The sequence below is a fragment of the Nelusetta ayraudi genome, unplaced genomic scaffold (genome assembly GCF_046127955.1).
Source record: "Nelusetta ayraudi isolate G7.1 ecotype Tasmania unplaced genomic scaffold, CSIRO-AGI_Nayr_v1 ptg000011l, whole genome shotgun sequence".
Lineage (NCBI taxonomy): Eukaryota > Metazoa > Chordata > Actinopteri > Tetraodontiformes > Monacanthidae > Nelusetta > Nelusetta ayraudi.
The window spans coordinates 8,895,028-8,907,777 of record NW_027466061.1 but is presented as its reverse complement, the minus strand read 5'-3'; the positions used below and the strand labels follow the sequence as shown (position 1 = coordinate 8,907,777).

General features: G+C 44.5%; 1 protein-coding gene across 1 annotated transcript in view; it reads left to right on the top strand.

Annotated features, from left to right (window-relative positions):
- Positions 1–12,750, top strand: part of cdh24b (cadherin 24, type 2b) — a 91,622-nt gene that overhangs the window by 22,951 nt on the left and 55,921 nt on the right. The window contains exons 2-3 of the mRNA XM_076020564.1: positions 644–938; positions 9,546–9,665. Coding sequence (XP_075876679.1) covers positions 644–938; positions 9,546–9,665 — 415 coding nt within the window. The remainder of the gene's footprint in view (positions 1–643; positions 939–9,545; positions 9,666–12,750) is intronic.

The window sequence follows — 12,750 nt, the reverse complement described above, 5'->3', positions numbered from 1 at the left end:
CCTGGATTCAGCGCGTCGCACTGCTGCGCAACCCTCAGATACACCTTCAGACACCCATATTAGTAATTAGATAATTGATCGGCCCACTTTCCATTATTCCCTTTTTTATTCGTTGCCTTCATTAAATAGCCAGAGCCGCTGGATGTGCCGAGACTTGCAAGCTTGTTTGGTCCACCGGCATCTTGGGGGGAAAAGAAATGGCAAATGGAGTCTTGTGTGTGTGTGTGTGTGTGTGTGTGTGTGTGTGGTTGGTGAGAGAGAGAGATTTGGTTGAGATTAGGCTCGTTCTCAACAGCCTCTGCGTCAGCAATAGAGACACAGAGCTGCACAATAGCAGGAGTGTATGTGTGTGTGCGTGTGCGTGTGCGTGTGCTTGTGCGCGCGCATGCGCATATGTGTGTGTGTATGTGCGCCTCTGCGAGAGTACATGTAGGAGGTGTTGTGTACAATCCTTTGGTGTATCTCTCTTTAAATCCACTGTACCCTGCAGGCATTCAGTGAAAAAATGGTTTGTTTTTGTTGTCACGCTTCCAAAAAAACCCCTAAAAACAAACAGTTTAATTTCCTAACTTGTCTTTCTCTCCCACTAAAGTCCCCGCTCCCTCCATTTTTAATGTACTATTTTTCTCTTCCCCCGTCGCAGCTCCACACAGACATGGACAGGAATGACGGACGTACCAAGTATGTTCTACGAGGCGAGGGGGCGGGCTCCGTCTTCGTGATCGACGAGAAGACGGGCAACATCCACGTCACCAAGCCGCTGGACCGCGAAGAGAAGGACGAGTACCGGCTCATCGCCACGGCCACCGACAGGCAGACGGACCGCGCCCTGGAACCCTCGTCCCAGTTCATCATTCGCGTGCAGGACATCAATGACAACCCGCCTGTCTTTGACGAGGGGCCCTACAGCGCCACTGTGCCGGAGATGGCCAACATAGGTGGGTGCGAGGTTGCAGACAACATTTGGCTCATCAGTCTTCAGGCAGAACAAGCGTGTCAGTCCACGTGGAAACATTGTGTCGGTGTGGTGTGTTGGTTTGTCCAAGAACGAGTTTCCAAGAAGGAAAGCCTCCAGGTGACCTCTGAGAGGGAACGTAGATCCTGGCACCATCCAGACTTTATATGAGATGAACTCCGGAACTCTGATTGGCTATTGACATGCATGGCAAAACCTCCTTTTGGGAATATTTCACTAGAGTTTTTAGACGTACCGCATTTTGATGAACGTCGTGTTTACAGCATAGCTTGGAGAAAATAGATGGCTTGCTAAAGAGGCCAAATGCTAAAGTACATGTGATTCCATTGGCTTCAGCTGAACATGCTAAGAATGCATCTTTCGCTAGCTGTCAAAATTGAATCTATTCTCTGCGCTATCCTGATGGTGAATCAGTTTTAGAGGGACACGTCACTTGGAATTCAAACAGCAAACCCCTAAACAGGAATCTAAAAGTGCTACGGAGCATTTTATAACCGCATGATGTTTGGCATACCATCATTTGGCATCATTATCAACATTTGGCATTTGATACAAGTGGAAAAACAACACGCCCACGTTGAAGCGCTCGACCCTTTTAATGCATCCACCAAAATGAGTTCGCCAGGAAGGACGCTTGTGCTGGAAATACCAGCCCAGGGCTCAGAGCCGTTCGATTGTCTGGTCTTTACTGCTGTGATCTGACCTGTGTGGTAATCTACTGAAACCCAATTCGCTGCCTCTTTACCGCAGCTATAACTCGACTGAATCGCCGTTGTAACGCCATCTGCACTGTGCGGTGACACAGCAGCGACGAGATTTTCATTATAAGGGGATTATTGCCTTTAATCTTGAGAGCAGAAGATGACATGTAGGTGTTGGAGACATACCAAGCAACCTGGATTTAAGGAGCCCGCCTGCAATATTGGCCACATGCCACCTTTACATATCACGTCCATTTATTACGATCATTTCTTTCTTCATTTCATTTCATTTTTTTTCTAATTCAGGAACAAGAGCCAAATAATAAAACAAGAACTAATCTTAATAGCTCTGGATAATAAATAACTTTGATTTAGTGAGTTGTTAAAGCCGTGGTTCTGGCTGTGGCAACAAGGGCCTGTAGCAGTTTATTGCTTTGCTGTTTAATCAGAGCAGCTACTCGCTGCTGTCAGCCTCCAAAAAAAAACAAGAGAGAAAAAGATGGATGTCCCCTTTGACCAAAGCGAGACAGTGTGCTTTATTATTCCTATCTCAGAGGGGAGAATGTCTAAAGGTATTTCTTTCAATAGCTTTGAATTGCGTATCTGTATCGACCGCGCAGCTAAATTTTTTTTTATTAAAAATGACTTTTCACTGTGAAGAATGAGCGATGAGGATAAAAAAAAAAGGCAAACTACCAATTAGCCAAATTAGACTGGTAATGGAGTCGGCAGTGGGAGTGTTAACGCCGAGCTGTAATTTAAACCGTTGCAGCGAAAGGCAGTCCAACAAAAATCGACACGAGCCAGTGTTTAAAAGACACTGAGCAAGCTGATGAAGCCGCAGAGGTTCTGCCACAAAATCACCTCCTGCTTCCATTAGCACACTGCATTCCCATACTGTGCACATGCTTGTAAACCTTTGGCAAAATGGAGACATTAATGGGTGTTATGTTTTCTTTACAGTCAGTTTCAGTCACTTCTTTACAGAAAGACAATTCCAGAATGCAAAATTAGGAGGGTTTGTGCACTTATCATATGGGATTGTCAACCGGAAACACAAACATGACTCATCCTCCAGAAAGGAAGGGAGGAATCTTGATCACGTGAGTCAGTTAAATTATTGTTGTGCAGCCGTGACTCTCTGCCACCATTTCACCAGTGCCGCATTTGCTTGCACTTTATCGTGAAGTGCTTTTATCCTTCAAGCTGTAAACGCACACACACTCAATGTTTTGTGAGGGTGAAGTGAGTTTTGATTTATTGTTCCTGCTTGTTTAGTCAAGATGACAAGATGTTTTTTTTTAAATAATGGAAGAATACTTTGAATTCCTCGCAAGGCCCCTGGAGGACATTCTAAAAACCAAACAATAAATTATTTAGTCAATAAAAAATAGATGCATGCATATTTTTTTGACCACATCCCTGAACTGCAGATGAATAGCTCAAGGGATTTACCAAATTAAAACGCTAAAAATGTTTTTAAAAAAACAAAAACCAAAAACCATAATTCCATTAAAATGTAGATGAACCTATTCGCTGGCCTAACATCCTTGTGATATGTTAATACTAATACTACTACTACTACTACTTCTGATAATAATAATAATAATAATAATAATAATAATAATAATAATAATAATAATAATAATAATAATAATAATAATAATAATGATAATAATAATAATAATAATAATGATAATAATAATAATGATAAACAAATGCCTCTTTTAACTTTCCTGTGGTTCCTCTCTTTGTACAGTCGCAGACGCTCTCTGCAAACATTTGCTAACGTTAGTGGCGCAGCTGGCAGGTGCACAAAGGAGCAAAACATTCCTCTCTTCAGTGCAGCTTTCTGTCCAAGTGAAGAATAAGATCCTCTGAGGTATTCTGGGATGCCCTTTTCAGATTCTGACTCTTAGATATATATTCTTCTTCTTCTTCTTCTTCTTCTTCTTCTTCTTCTTCTTCTTCTTCTTCTTCTTATTGGCCTTGAGTGCAGGTCCGAGCTAAAAGTGGCTCACAGTGAAGGACGTCTGTGCTGCAATGGTTTCATCATATTTAGGCCACAGTTCCGGCCGTCCTTCACAGCCTCCTTTGTCTGGAGAAATACAATCAGAACTGGTGTTAAATTGGCCTCTGTGAAATATGAGTCTATAACAAGTTTGTCCACTTTTACTCTCTAGTGTTTTTGCACAGGCAGCGCTGGGGTTGGCCCAGTTGGACTTGTGGACGGTGCATTTGGGTGCAGTGGGAACAGGCTGGACCTGCATACACTAACTTGCCTGGTTTGCACCACATGATTTGAACTAAAAAGGCTGCCGTAGTTTGATGGCTTTTCACCGATGGAATGAAATGACGACGATGGCCACTTCACACTTCCGCACTGCGAACGTGTTTCTCTTAGTTGTTGCAGTTTATTGTTCCTTCTTGGAGTTTCAGTGCTGCAATCAGGGCTCTTGTGAATGCGATATGTCACACAGTCGTTTTTTTTCACTCAGTTGTCATGAATATTTGACACTGCCAGCAGTGCAGCCAGAGCAAAAGCAAAAGTGTGTGTCAGTGCATCACTTGCTGCAGACCCTTGACCAGCAGCAATACGTGAGGAAACAGCGTCGGCTGTGTAGCGTGAAGGGCCATCAGGGGTTTATCCTTCAGCCCGGCGCGGTGCTGGATGAGCGCCTGAGACCTTCTCCACAAAGACCCTGAATCAGATGCAAATGAGAGGACACTTCAAGTGCCGCGCAGTCAGATTATCTCTCTTTTTTTTTAAGACTTCACGTTGGCATCAACCAGCTGTCAGAGCTTCACCTACACCTGCAGGTGAAGAGACGAGACACCGCATACGTTTCCAGACGATAGCTTGAATAAATTAGCAGCTTGTAATTATGCAAAGGTCAAATCGTTTGCCTTATTATAATGATAATACCGTTCCTAATAGCGCTGGGGGTAAATCCCAGGTTGTGTAATTATGATAGTGACTTAAACAGACTTTTTTAATGTTTCAGTTAGCCCACATTTCCATAAAATGAATGTTAAGTGCTGCATGTGCAATATAAACATTTTTTCCTGTGACAAGCACACACACAGACACACACACACACTGAGAGATTGCCGACACCTGCCAAAACCATCCCGTGTGCGCAAGACTTGGTGGCGGCTCCAGAAAACTGGTAACACTGGCAAAACTCACTCCATCCCAACCAGCTGGCACCAAACAGCAGCCAGGAAGAGGAGATCCCCCCAAAAACATTTCTGGAGCCGCTAGATTAGTTTTTGGATTCCTGAGAATTCATGTGTGATTTAAAGCTGTTCCCACCTTTAAAAGCCCCAGTCTGAATCGCATTCAAACCAGACCAGACCAGACCAATCAGGGTCCTTTGAGGCCAAAGAGGCGGGGCTACAGGGCTTAGTCGTGAGAACAATATTGGCTCATTTTGAATGTGAAGGAAAGGATTGGACAAACATCCAATCACTGTGCTAGACTATTCTTTCCAGGTCTCCCTTTTCCACGCCGCATGCTTCCCATACAGTTTGCTTTACTTAAATATCAACGTCAAGTTTACTGTTGGTTCATTTCCCTGACGCCCAGAAGTTTGTAGGACAAAAGGTCCCCTAACTGTTGTCCCAGCGCCAGTAAAACTAAGACAATACATTCAATTATTTGTGCAAACAAAGAGGAAGCGTTCGACAAATAGAGAAGCCTCCTGTTGTTGCGCTTTAAGTAAAGAAGACATCATCTCCCCTCCGCCGCTACTGCTGTTTATTGCTATTCTGGCCGTGCGCAGACTTTTGCTTCACTGGGACTCTTTCCAAAGAGAGGAGCAATATTCCGCTGCCTCGCGCTTTTGTTTTCTAACCTCATCGAAGAAAAGAGATGACCTCTTTGTGAAACGGACGAGATGCCGACACCACCGGCCGCGACCCAAAGCATCTATTAGCACGCTAGCAGTCGTGTGTTTGTTTAATAATCTAATCATATTTAATATCTTTGCTGCCTACACCTATTGTGTTTGTGTGTGTGTGTGTGTGTGTGTGTGTGCACCCATTTGCCAAGTGTCAAGAACAAGCAGTCCTAGATATCCGAGCATCAGACTGTAAAATCTTTTTTCTCACTATTTTTTTTTAAACCATTACAGGGATGCTGGATATTTCAATAGGACTAAATTCTGCCGGCAGTTTATTCATAATAGGAAAAAGGAAAAGTGGGTTTCTGGGTCACACACACCTGAATATCTATCAATAGTCGGCTCTGGCTGCGTCAGTCGGGTTTGTTTCTTGTTAAAAACCACTGTCCTGTTTTATGTTGGCATTGATTTATGGTTGTTTGTGTCTATCAGACTCCTTTAACACACCCACTCCCCACCCTTATCACCCCGGCCTCACTGTTCCAAACAACACCGTCTGCCGGCGCGGGACACCAGGACACTTTGGGAGCGTTTCTCAGAAAGTCGGCCGGTACAAAACAAGCGTCCTCCCAGATAAAGTCTGACATTTGGAGGCTTACAAAACTGTCACGTTGCTTTCAATTTGACTGGACAAGCAGCAGCCAAGTGCACGGTGTGTGTGTGTGTGTGTGTGTGTGTGTGTGCGGTGAAACAGAAGTGTTTCAACCTGCAGTGTGTTTAAATTTCAGGGCTCGACTGCAGAGAGCCGGCAGGAAAGGAAACAGTTTGTGGGTATAAGTTACTCTGGTCTCCACTTAAACACACCCAAATGGAAATGGCTTCCACTCAGAGGTGCACTTTTCTCTTAAAAGAGAGCCAAAATCAGAAAAAATACTTCTCTTTGGACAAATTCGCTCCATATTTTTATGAAAACATACCAATTGGTGCAAACACACAACAAATTTGCCGAAGTCTCCTCACAGCCGCCTTTTTGAAGGTTTCATTTCCTCCTGAAGTCATCCAGGGACGCGCGTCGAGTTATTGAGTTCATTGTTAAAATGCTGAAGACTCTCCAGTGATGCCACCAGTCGCCTCGTCGCCACCTGCTGGCCGCAGCCTTCAGATCGAGCTGTTCACTCCGTCATGGATTCAATATTTAGCTCATCTTTACCAACCAGACACTGATGCAAAGGCAGCGCCCCGAGCTCCCACCGCCGCCCCCCACTGACTGATTTGTGTTTCACTCGAGTGGGTAAAAACATCTTGGCAGACGTGCATCTACCAGGCCGACATTTCAAGTTTAACCTTGAGCGGCAACGTTAGAAAGTGCACGTGCTTATGTAACGCTATGCCACTGCAGCGCAGCACAGCTCCTTGTCTATATTTTCTTTTTTTTTTTTTGCGCCCAACACAAGACGGAAGTTCCCGCGGTAAGAGCAGCATCCCAGATGGATGCTTGTCGCTGAATATTTGATCCTTGCCGAGCGCGACTGGCTCTCCATCGCCAAGCGGCTGACTGGCTGCATACCAACACTGTTGCCGCCGCCTGGCACTTGTTGCGTCAACCCCGGAGTCAATCCGTTTGATCCCCGACTCTGATTGCTCTTAACTCTTGTCAAAAGGAACATTCCTGTCTTCTTATCTGTGTGTGCCTCCCGCACACTCTTCTATATTATCTATTGTGTGTGTACGCGTGTGTGTCTGTGTGTCACAGAGGCTGACTCATAAAGCAATTGAAAAGCAGCAACTTTGTAGTGTCACTCTGTGTGCCAGGCTCTTAGAAAAAAAAAAATAGAAAAAGTGCAGATAGTATTTTCTGCCCCTCCCCCTCCTGCTGCAGAATGGGTGCAGTTGAAAAGCTTGAAAAAATGGCTTAAAAAATAACAGGCCAAACATCAGAAGGCGTCTGAGGCCCGAACGCTAACACACAGCCAGCACTCGACCACTTCCCCCCCTCCGAGTAATTAGCAAACAACTGGAAAACAAAGCACCCTCACATTAAATGATGCATGATCTGCCTCGATTACACCGACTGTTGGTGTCAAAGCTAATTAAACTTCACACGGAGATTAAAGATTCAGCCGCTGTTTAATTATCAACTTCCGCTCATTCGCCGGGGCCGGCTCCTCGCCGCCGCAGTTTGTTGTGTTTTTGTTTGTTTTCTGTTTGTTTTGACCGAGAATCCCGCTCGTCATTTTTTGCATGCGACATGTATGAGCCCGTTCCTGAGTAACACACCTGGACTTCAAGTGTAGCGCGAGAACGCAGCGTCAGGCTATGAAGACAGATTCTGGGACAGTCGTCTGAAATTGGATTTATTATTGAAGAAGTGTCTGGTTAAACACGTACCAAAGCAAAAGAAAAGCAAAAAAAGAGCTGTTCTCCGTTTTCAAATGGATGTATTTATTCCAGTAATTGTACAATTATTTTGTTTGTTCCCAACATTAAAGGTGTTAACGAGTTACTGTTTTTTATTCCATCCCTGCTCCCCAACTACCTTTTTATTACAGAAGTTTCTTTTATTTAAAAATGCTCTCATCTATTTTTATACATCTCTTTTCTGCCTTGAGTCTTGTTTGTTCTGACTTCTTTTTCAAGGCGCTTTGCCTTTAGTCCTCGCAGCCACAGGCAATTGAAGAGAGTCGTCCTGTTCAAGGCTGACACAGTGAGAAGGTAAAGGGTTCAATTCTCACCCAAGGCCGTCCTGCATGTTCTCCACTGGGCTTGTGCGACATCTCTGGACTGACATGCTAACTTGGGTTGATTGGTAAATTGGCAACGGCGCATTGTCCCCAGGCGTGGGTGTAGAGATTTATTTAGGATGTTGCCTCCAACCTCAGTCTTGGCTTTCACTGCAATCTGACAATGAAGGATGTTGTCCTGCTACTGTGGTGGATTTTAGGCTGTGAGTAAGGAACAGCGGCGAACCCACAGCCACTGGCGAGGCGAGGTCACAGAGGTTAACTCTGCCAGCTGAGGACCACTGAGTCAACCTGAGTGTTTTGTGTTGCTTTTTGTTCAGACTGATCCACCATGCTGAGAACCATATTGCCAACCAAACAACACAAATGGCAAAAAAAATAGAGAATCTAATTTCTTTGTTTGCTTTGAGGCTCACGCGGCAGTGAAGCGGTTTGATCCCGGGGTTTATTTGTTTACTTATGTTTCTGACCTACTGTGTAAACTTACACACGTCAACACATAAAATGACTCTCAGCACGTAACAGAGAAAGTTTCCCTCGTGACTTGAACTGTCTGACAATAATATGGCTGGACTCCCTGCGTGTAGACCAGCAGTCCGGACCTCGATTCTGGACCACACACACACACACACACACATACAGTCAACCTATATCTTCCCTTTACCGTCAGCGCCTTTGATCAGGAATAAAATGACAGTGGTTTTTGCAACAAAAAAAAATCATTCCTCTTATCTTGTCTGGCTCAAGTTCATCTGGGAATAGTTGCCCTGCCTGCACTTTTCATGTAAAAATAGACAAATGTGAATATTCTGCACATCAAATGTGTTTACTGAGATTGATATATAGTCTGTAATATATATATATATTTTGGCCAACAATTTTAAATAAAAAAAAAATTAAATTCCCCTGCCAAATTGTCACTCGGCATGCGAGTTATAAAGGGGGATTGAAGGCTGCCAGTGGGAGACGGGGGCCGTGGAGGAGACAGACGGAGCCGATCGAGAGCGGGAGCTAATGGGAATTGGAGACGGAGATGAAGAGAAATGAAGTGAGACAGAGGGGATGAAGGGGGGGGTCGGCAGGAGACGGTGTGGGCGGGGGCGAATAACGTATTTGTCTCGCCACCGCCGCCTGAATGAGATTGGAAAAGGAGCGGCTAGGAGCAGCTGAAGTTTTCCTGTAGGACAGCAGCATCCTGTTTGTGACAATGCACCTATATTCACTTTCTTCTCCTTCTCCTTCTTCTTGTTTTTCTCCCCCATTCCCCCTCTCCTACTTTCAGGCACGTCTATAATCCAGGTGACAGCGACAGATGCCGATGACCCGACTTATGGCAACAGCGCCAAGCTGGTTTACACGCTGGTGCAGGGCCAGCAGTACTTCTCTGTCGATCCCCAGACAGGTGAGTGTGTGCACACATCAAACATACAGACAGTGTGTGTGTGTGTGTGTGTGTGTGTGTGTGTTTCTGCACCTGTCTTTTCAACCAGAGGATGTCATGAAAGCTGTCAAAGGGAAAGAAAAAAAACCCAGCAAATCCACTGAAGATGCTGCTGCCAACACATGGCTTATCCTTAGATGTGACTCTGTATGTTCTGATGACTTTACTAGCTTTGTTATTAGCGCTGTTACGTTGCCAGAGACAAAGGTTTTCACATCAAACGTAGTTTTTGTCGCAGTTTGGCCTTTTTCCACAATGAAGCGTCCACGATGTTTGAGAACAAGCCCAGTGCAGAATCTTTGGATTCTCCAACAGCATCGCCGGCTGGTGAAAACAGTGACGTCGCAGCTCGTTTTTGGTCAAATAGCCAAAAGAGCGCAGGCTGTTTATTGAGCCTTCTCCATCAGAACTCCAGCCACTGGTTTCCACTCTGCTTATCTGAAAGTGGGCCATGGTGGCAGCAGACTTTTCAGGTTATCTCAGGCTTCCCTCTCATGAGCAGCGCTTCCCAGCACCTCCCGGGGGACCCGAGGCGTTCCCAGTTCAGGTGGGATTTGTAATCCCTCCTCCAACCAATCCCTCCTCACTGAAGTGAGCGTTGTTTGTTTGTTTGTACTACTACTTCCTAGTAGAAGATCACGCCTGCAGTTTGTGTTTGTGTTCTGCTCTGCTGCTATGATACATCATTGCAGCATCAACTTGTGGCCTGGCATGCATAATACACACACACACACACACACACACACACACACACACACACACACACTTTCTGAGGACTATATATACCTCAATATGTCAAACACAACTTCAAACTAGCCTTGTTCCTCACCTTGCTCATCCGAACGAGTTTGTGAGGACCAGTAAAAATGTCTTTGCTTCCGCAAATGTCCTCATTGTACTTAGTTAGAAATTCATGCTGGTCCTCATAATGATATACTTCAAGAACACACACACACACACACACACACACACACACATTTGCACATGGATGTGCTTACGAGGATCTCTTGGTGTGATTCCGAGTACTCGGCTCTGCAAGGACACGTTGAAAGTGACTTTCACTCTGAGCACAAAGACAAAGTTCTCACTTCTCACTACTGACTTACAGGCTGCGAGCCAGGAATCACATTCTGTCTCTTCTCTGCAAGTTGACGTAACCCAGTTAAGATATGGCATTGTGGGGACTAGCACAAGTTTCTAACTAGCTGAGTGAGGACCTTCTTGGCAAATCTACAACTTTCTGGAAGTTTTTTTTTTTTTTTTTTTCTTTTACAGTGGAGGCTTCGGTTCACAGAGATGCTTTGGTTCAGGTTTTGTTTGTGTGGTTTACTGCAGAAAGGGTTCCAGTCGAGGATGTCGAGAATCCTGGAAAATGGATGGAAGTCAGAGTGAAGCAATACCACACACAAACACACACACGTTACACATATATATCCTCACATACATACATATATGCATATGTGTTGTGTGTGTCAGTGCAGGTACGCACAACAGGTTCACATGCAAGAACCTGCCAGGCAAATATATTTTCCCACATTCTCATCTCTCTTTCTCTCTCTCCTTGTCTCTCTCTCTCTCTCACACACACCCACACACACACACTCTCACACTTTTCGCTCGGTGCATCCATCATTTTCTTGTCACACTGAGTCATCCATCTTTTCTCGCCTCCTCCCACTTTTTTTTATTTTTCTCATTCGCTCTCAAATGTCCTCCTCCTCTTAAAACTGCAATTCACTACACACACACACACACGCCTGTACATATATGCACAGCAGCTCCTCTCCCAGTCATATCCTGCTTCGGTCCAGTATGACTCAGCAGAAACGGTTCTGTGACGACAGCAGGGTTGGCGTTCGCCTTGTCAGCCTCGTCGTCTTGTTTCTTGTTTTTTCTTTCCATGTTGGAAAGCTCTGACAGAGACGTCAACCATGGCCCCCGCTAGCTGAAGTGCTAAGGCTGAACCCGGGTAGCTGTCGCAGACGTCACCCGGAGCCTGGAGTTTGGCTGGAGGTGGTGTGATTCCCTCTAATTATTTCCTCAATTTTCTGTCCCAGTTTCAAGGAGCCGCTTCCACCTGGAGGGTAGAAACCATTTTTCCTGGTTGACTTAAAAATAAGCCTCCGAACGTCTGATGCATCAGATGTTTGTTTTTGATTGACGTAGTGAGGCCTAAATTATTTAATCTTATTACATCTGGGCTTGTCTGCCCCTCCCTCCCTCACATTGGCTGCATAGACGGTCTGTTGTACCAACATGAGTCACTGGTGGCCGCTTCTTGACGGTCTTCAGTCGACTGCTTCCTGCATATGATGGCTGCTGCAGTAAACACACCCAGCTTTTTCAGTTTAGTTTTCTGAATCTGATTCTTTTGAACTGTAAGTCACCACTTGGTGTGTTTCAGCCATTACCCTTGAGCCAGTAAGCGAGCCAGAAATGTTTCCTTGGGGTATTCACCGGGTGAGATCATGACTCGCACAGGGGTGACAATAAGTCAATACCTGAAATGAAAAACTTGTAGAAAATTGTTGAACATTTAAACCTATTTTCTGCACATTCCACAATATTTTCATAACATAAAGCATTTCTTTCTTTCTGTTAACTTATATTTGTGCATATCCCAGCATAGAAATAATATATATATATGTATGTATATATATATATATATAAATATATATGTACACATACATATATGTACACATGTATATACATATATAAACAAACATAAATTAAAATCTGTCTCTTGATTATTTTCCAAATTATTAACATTTACATCTTTTAACAGGTGGTAAAGTGCAGTGAGGAGCAATAATGTGTTTGACAAAACAGAGAAAATGCTGTTGCATGCCACATTTAAGGTCTCAGGTTATGGCTACCCTGACAAGGCCCTATGCTTTTATGTTTTCTTTTGGAGTGAAACCGTGGTTATTATCGCATCAGCAAAAGCTGCTCAAATCTCCTATCAGACAGGTCTGTTCCTTTCCGGGGAAATCACCAATCCACCTAAACTGAACAACTGTTCCACTGCTGCAAATGACTTTCTCTG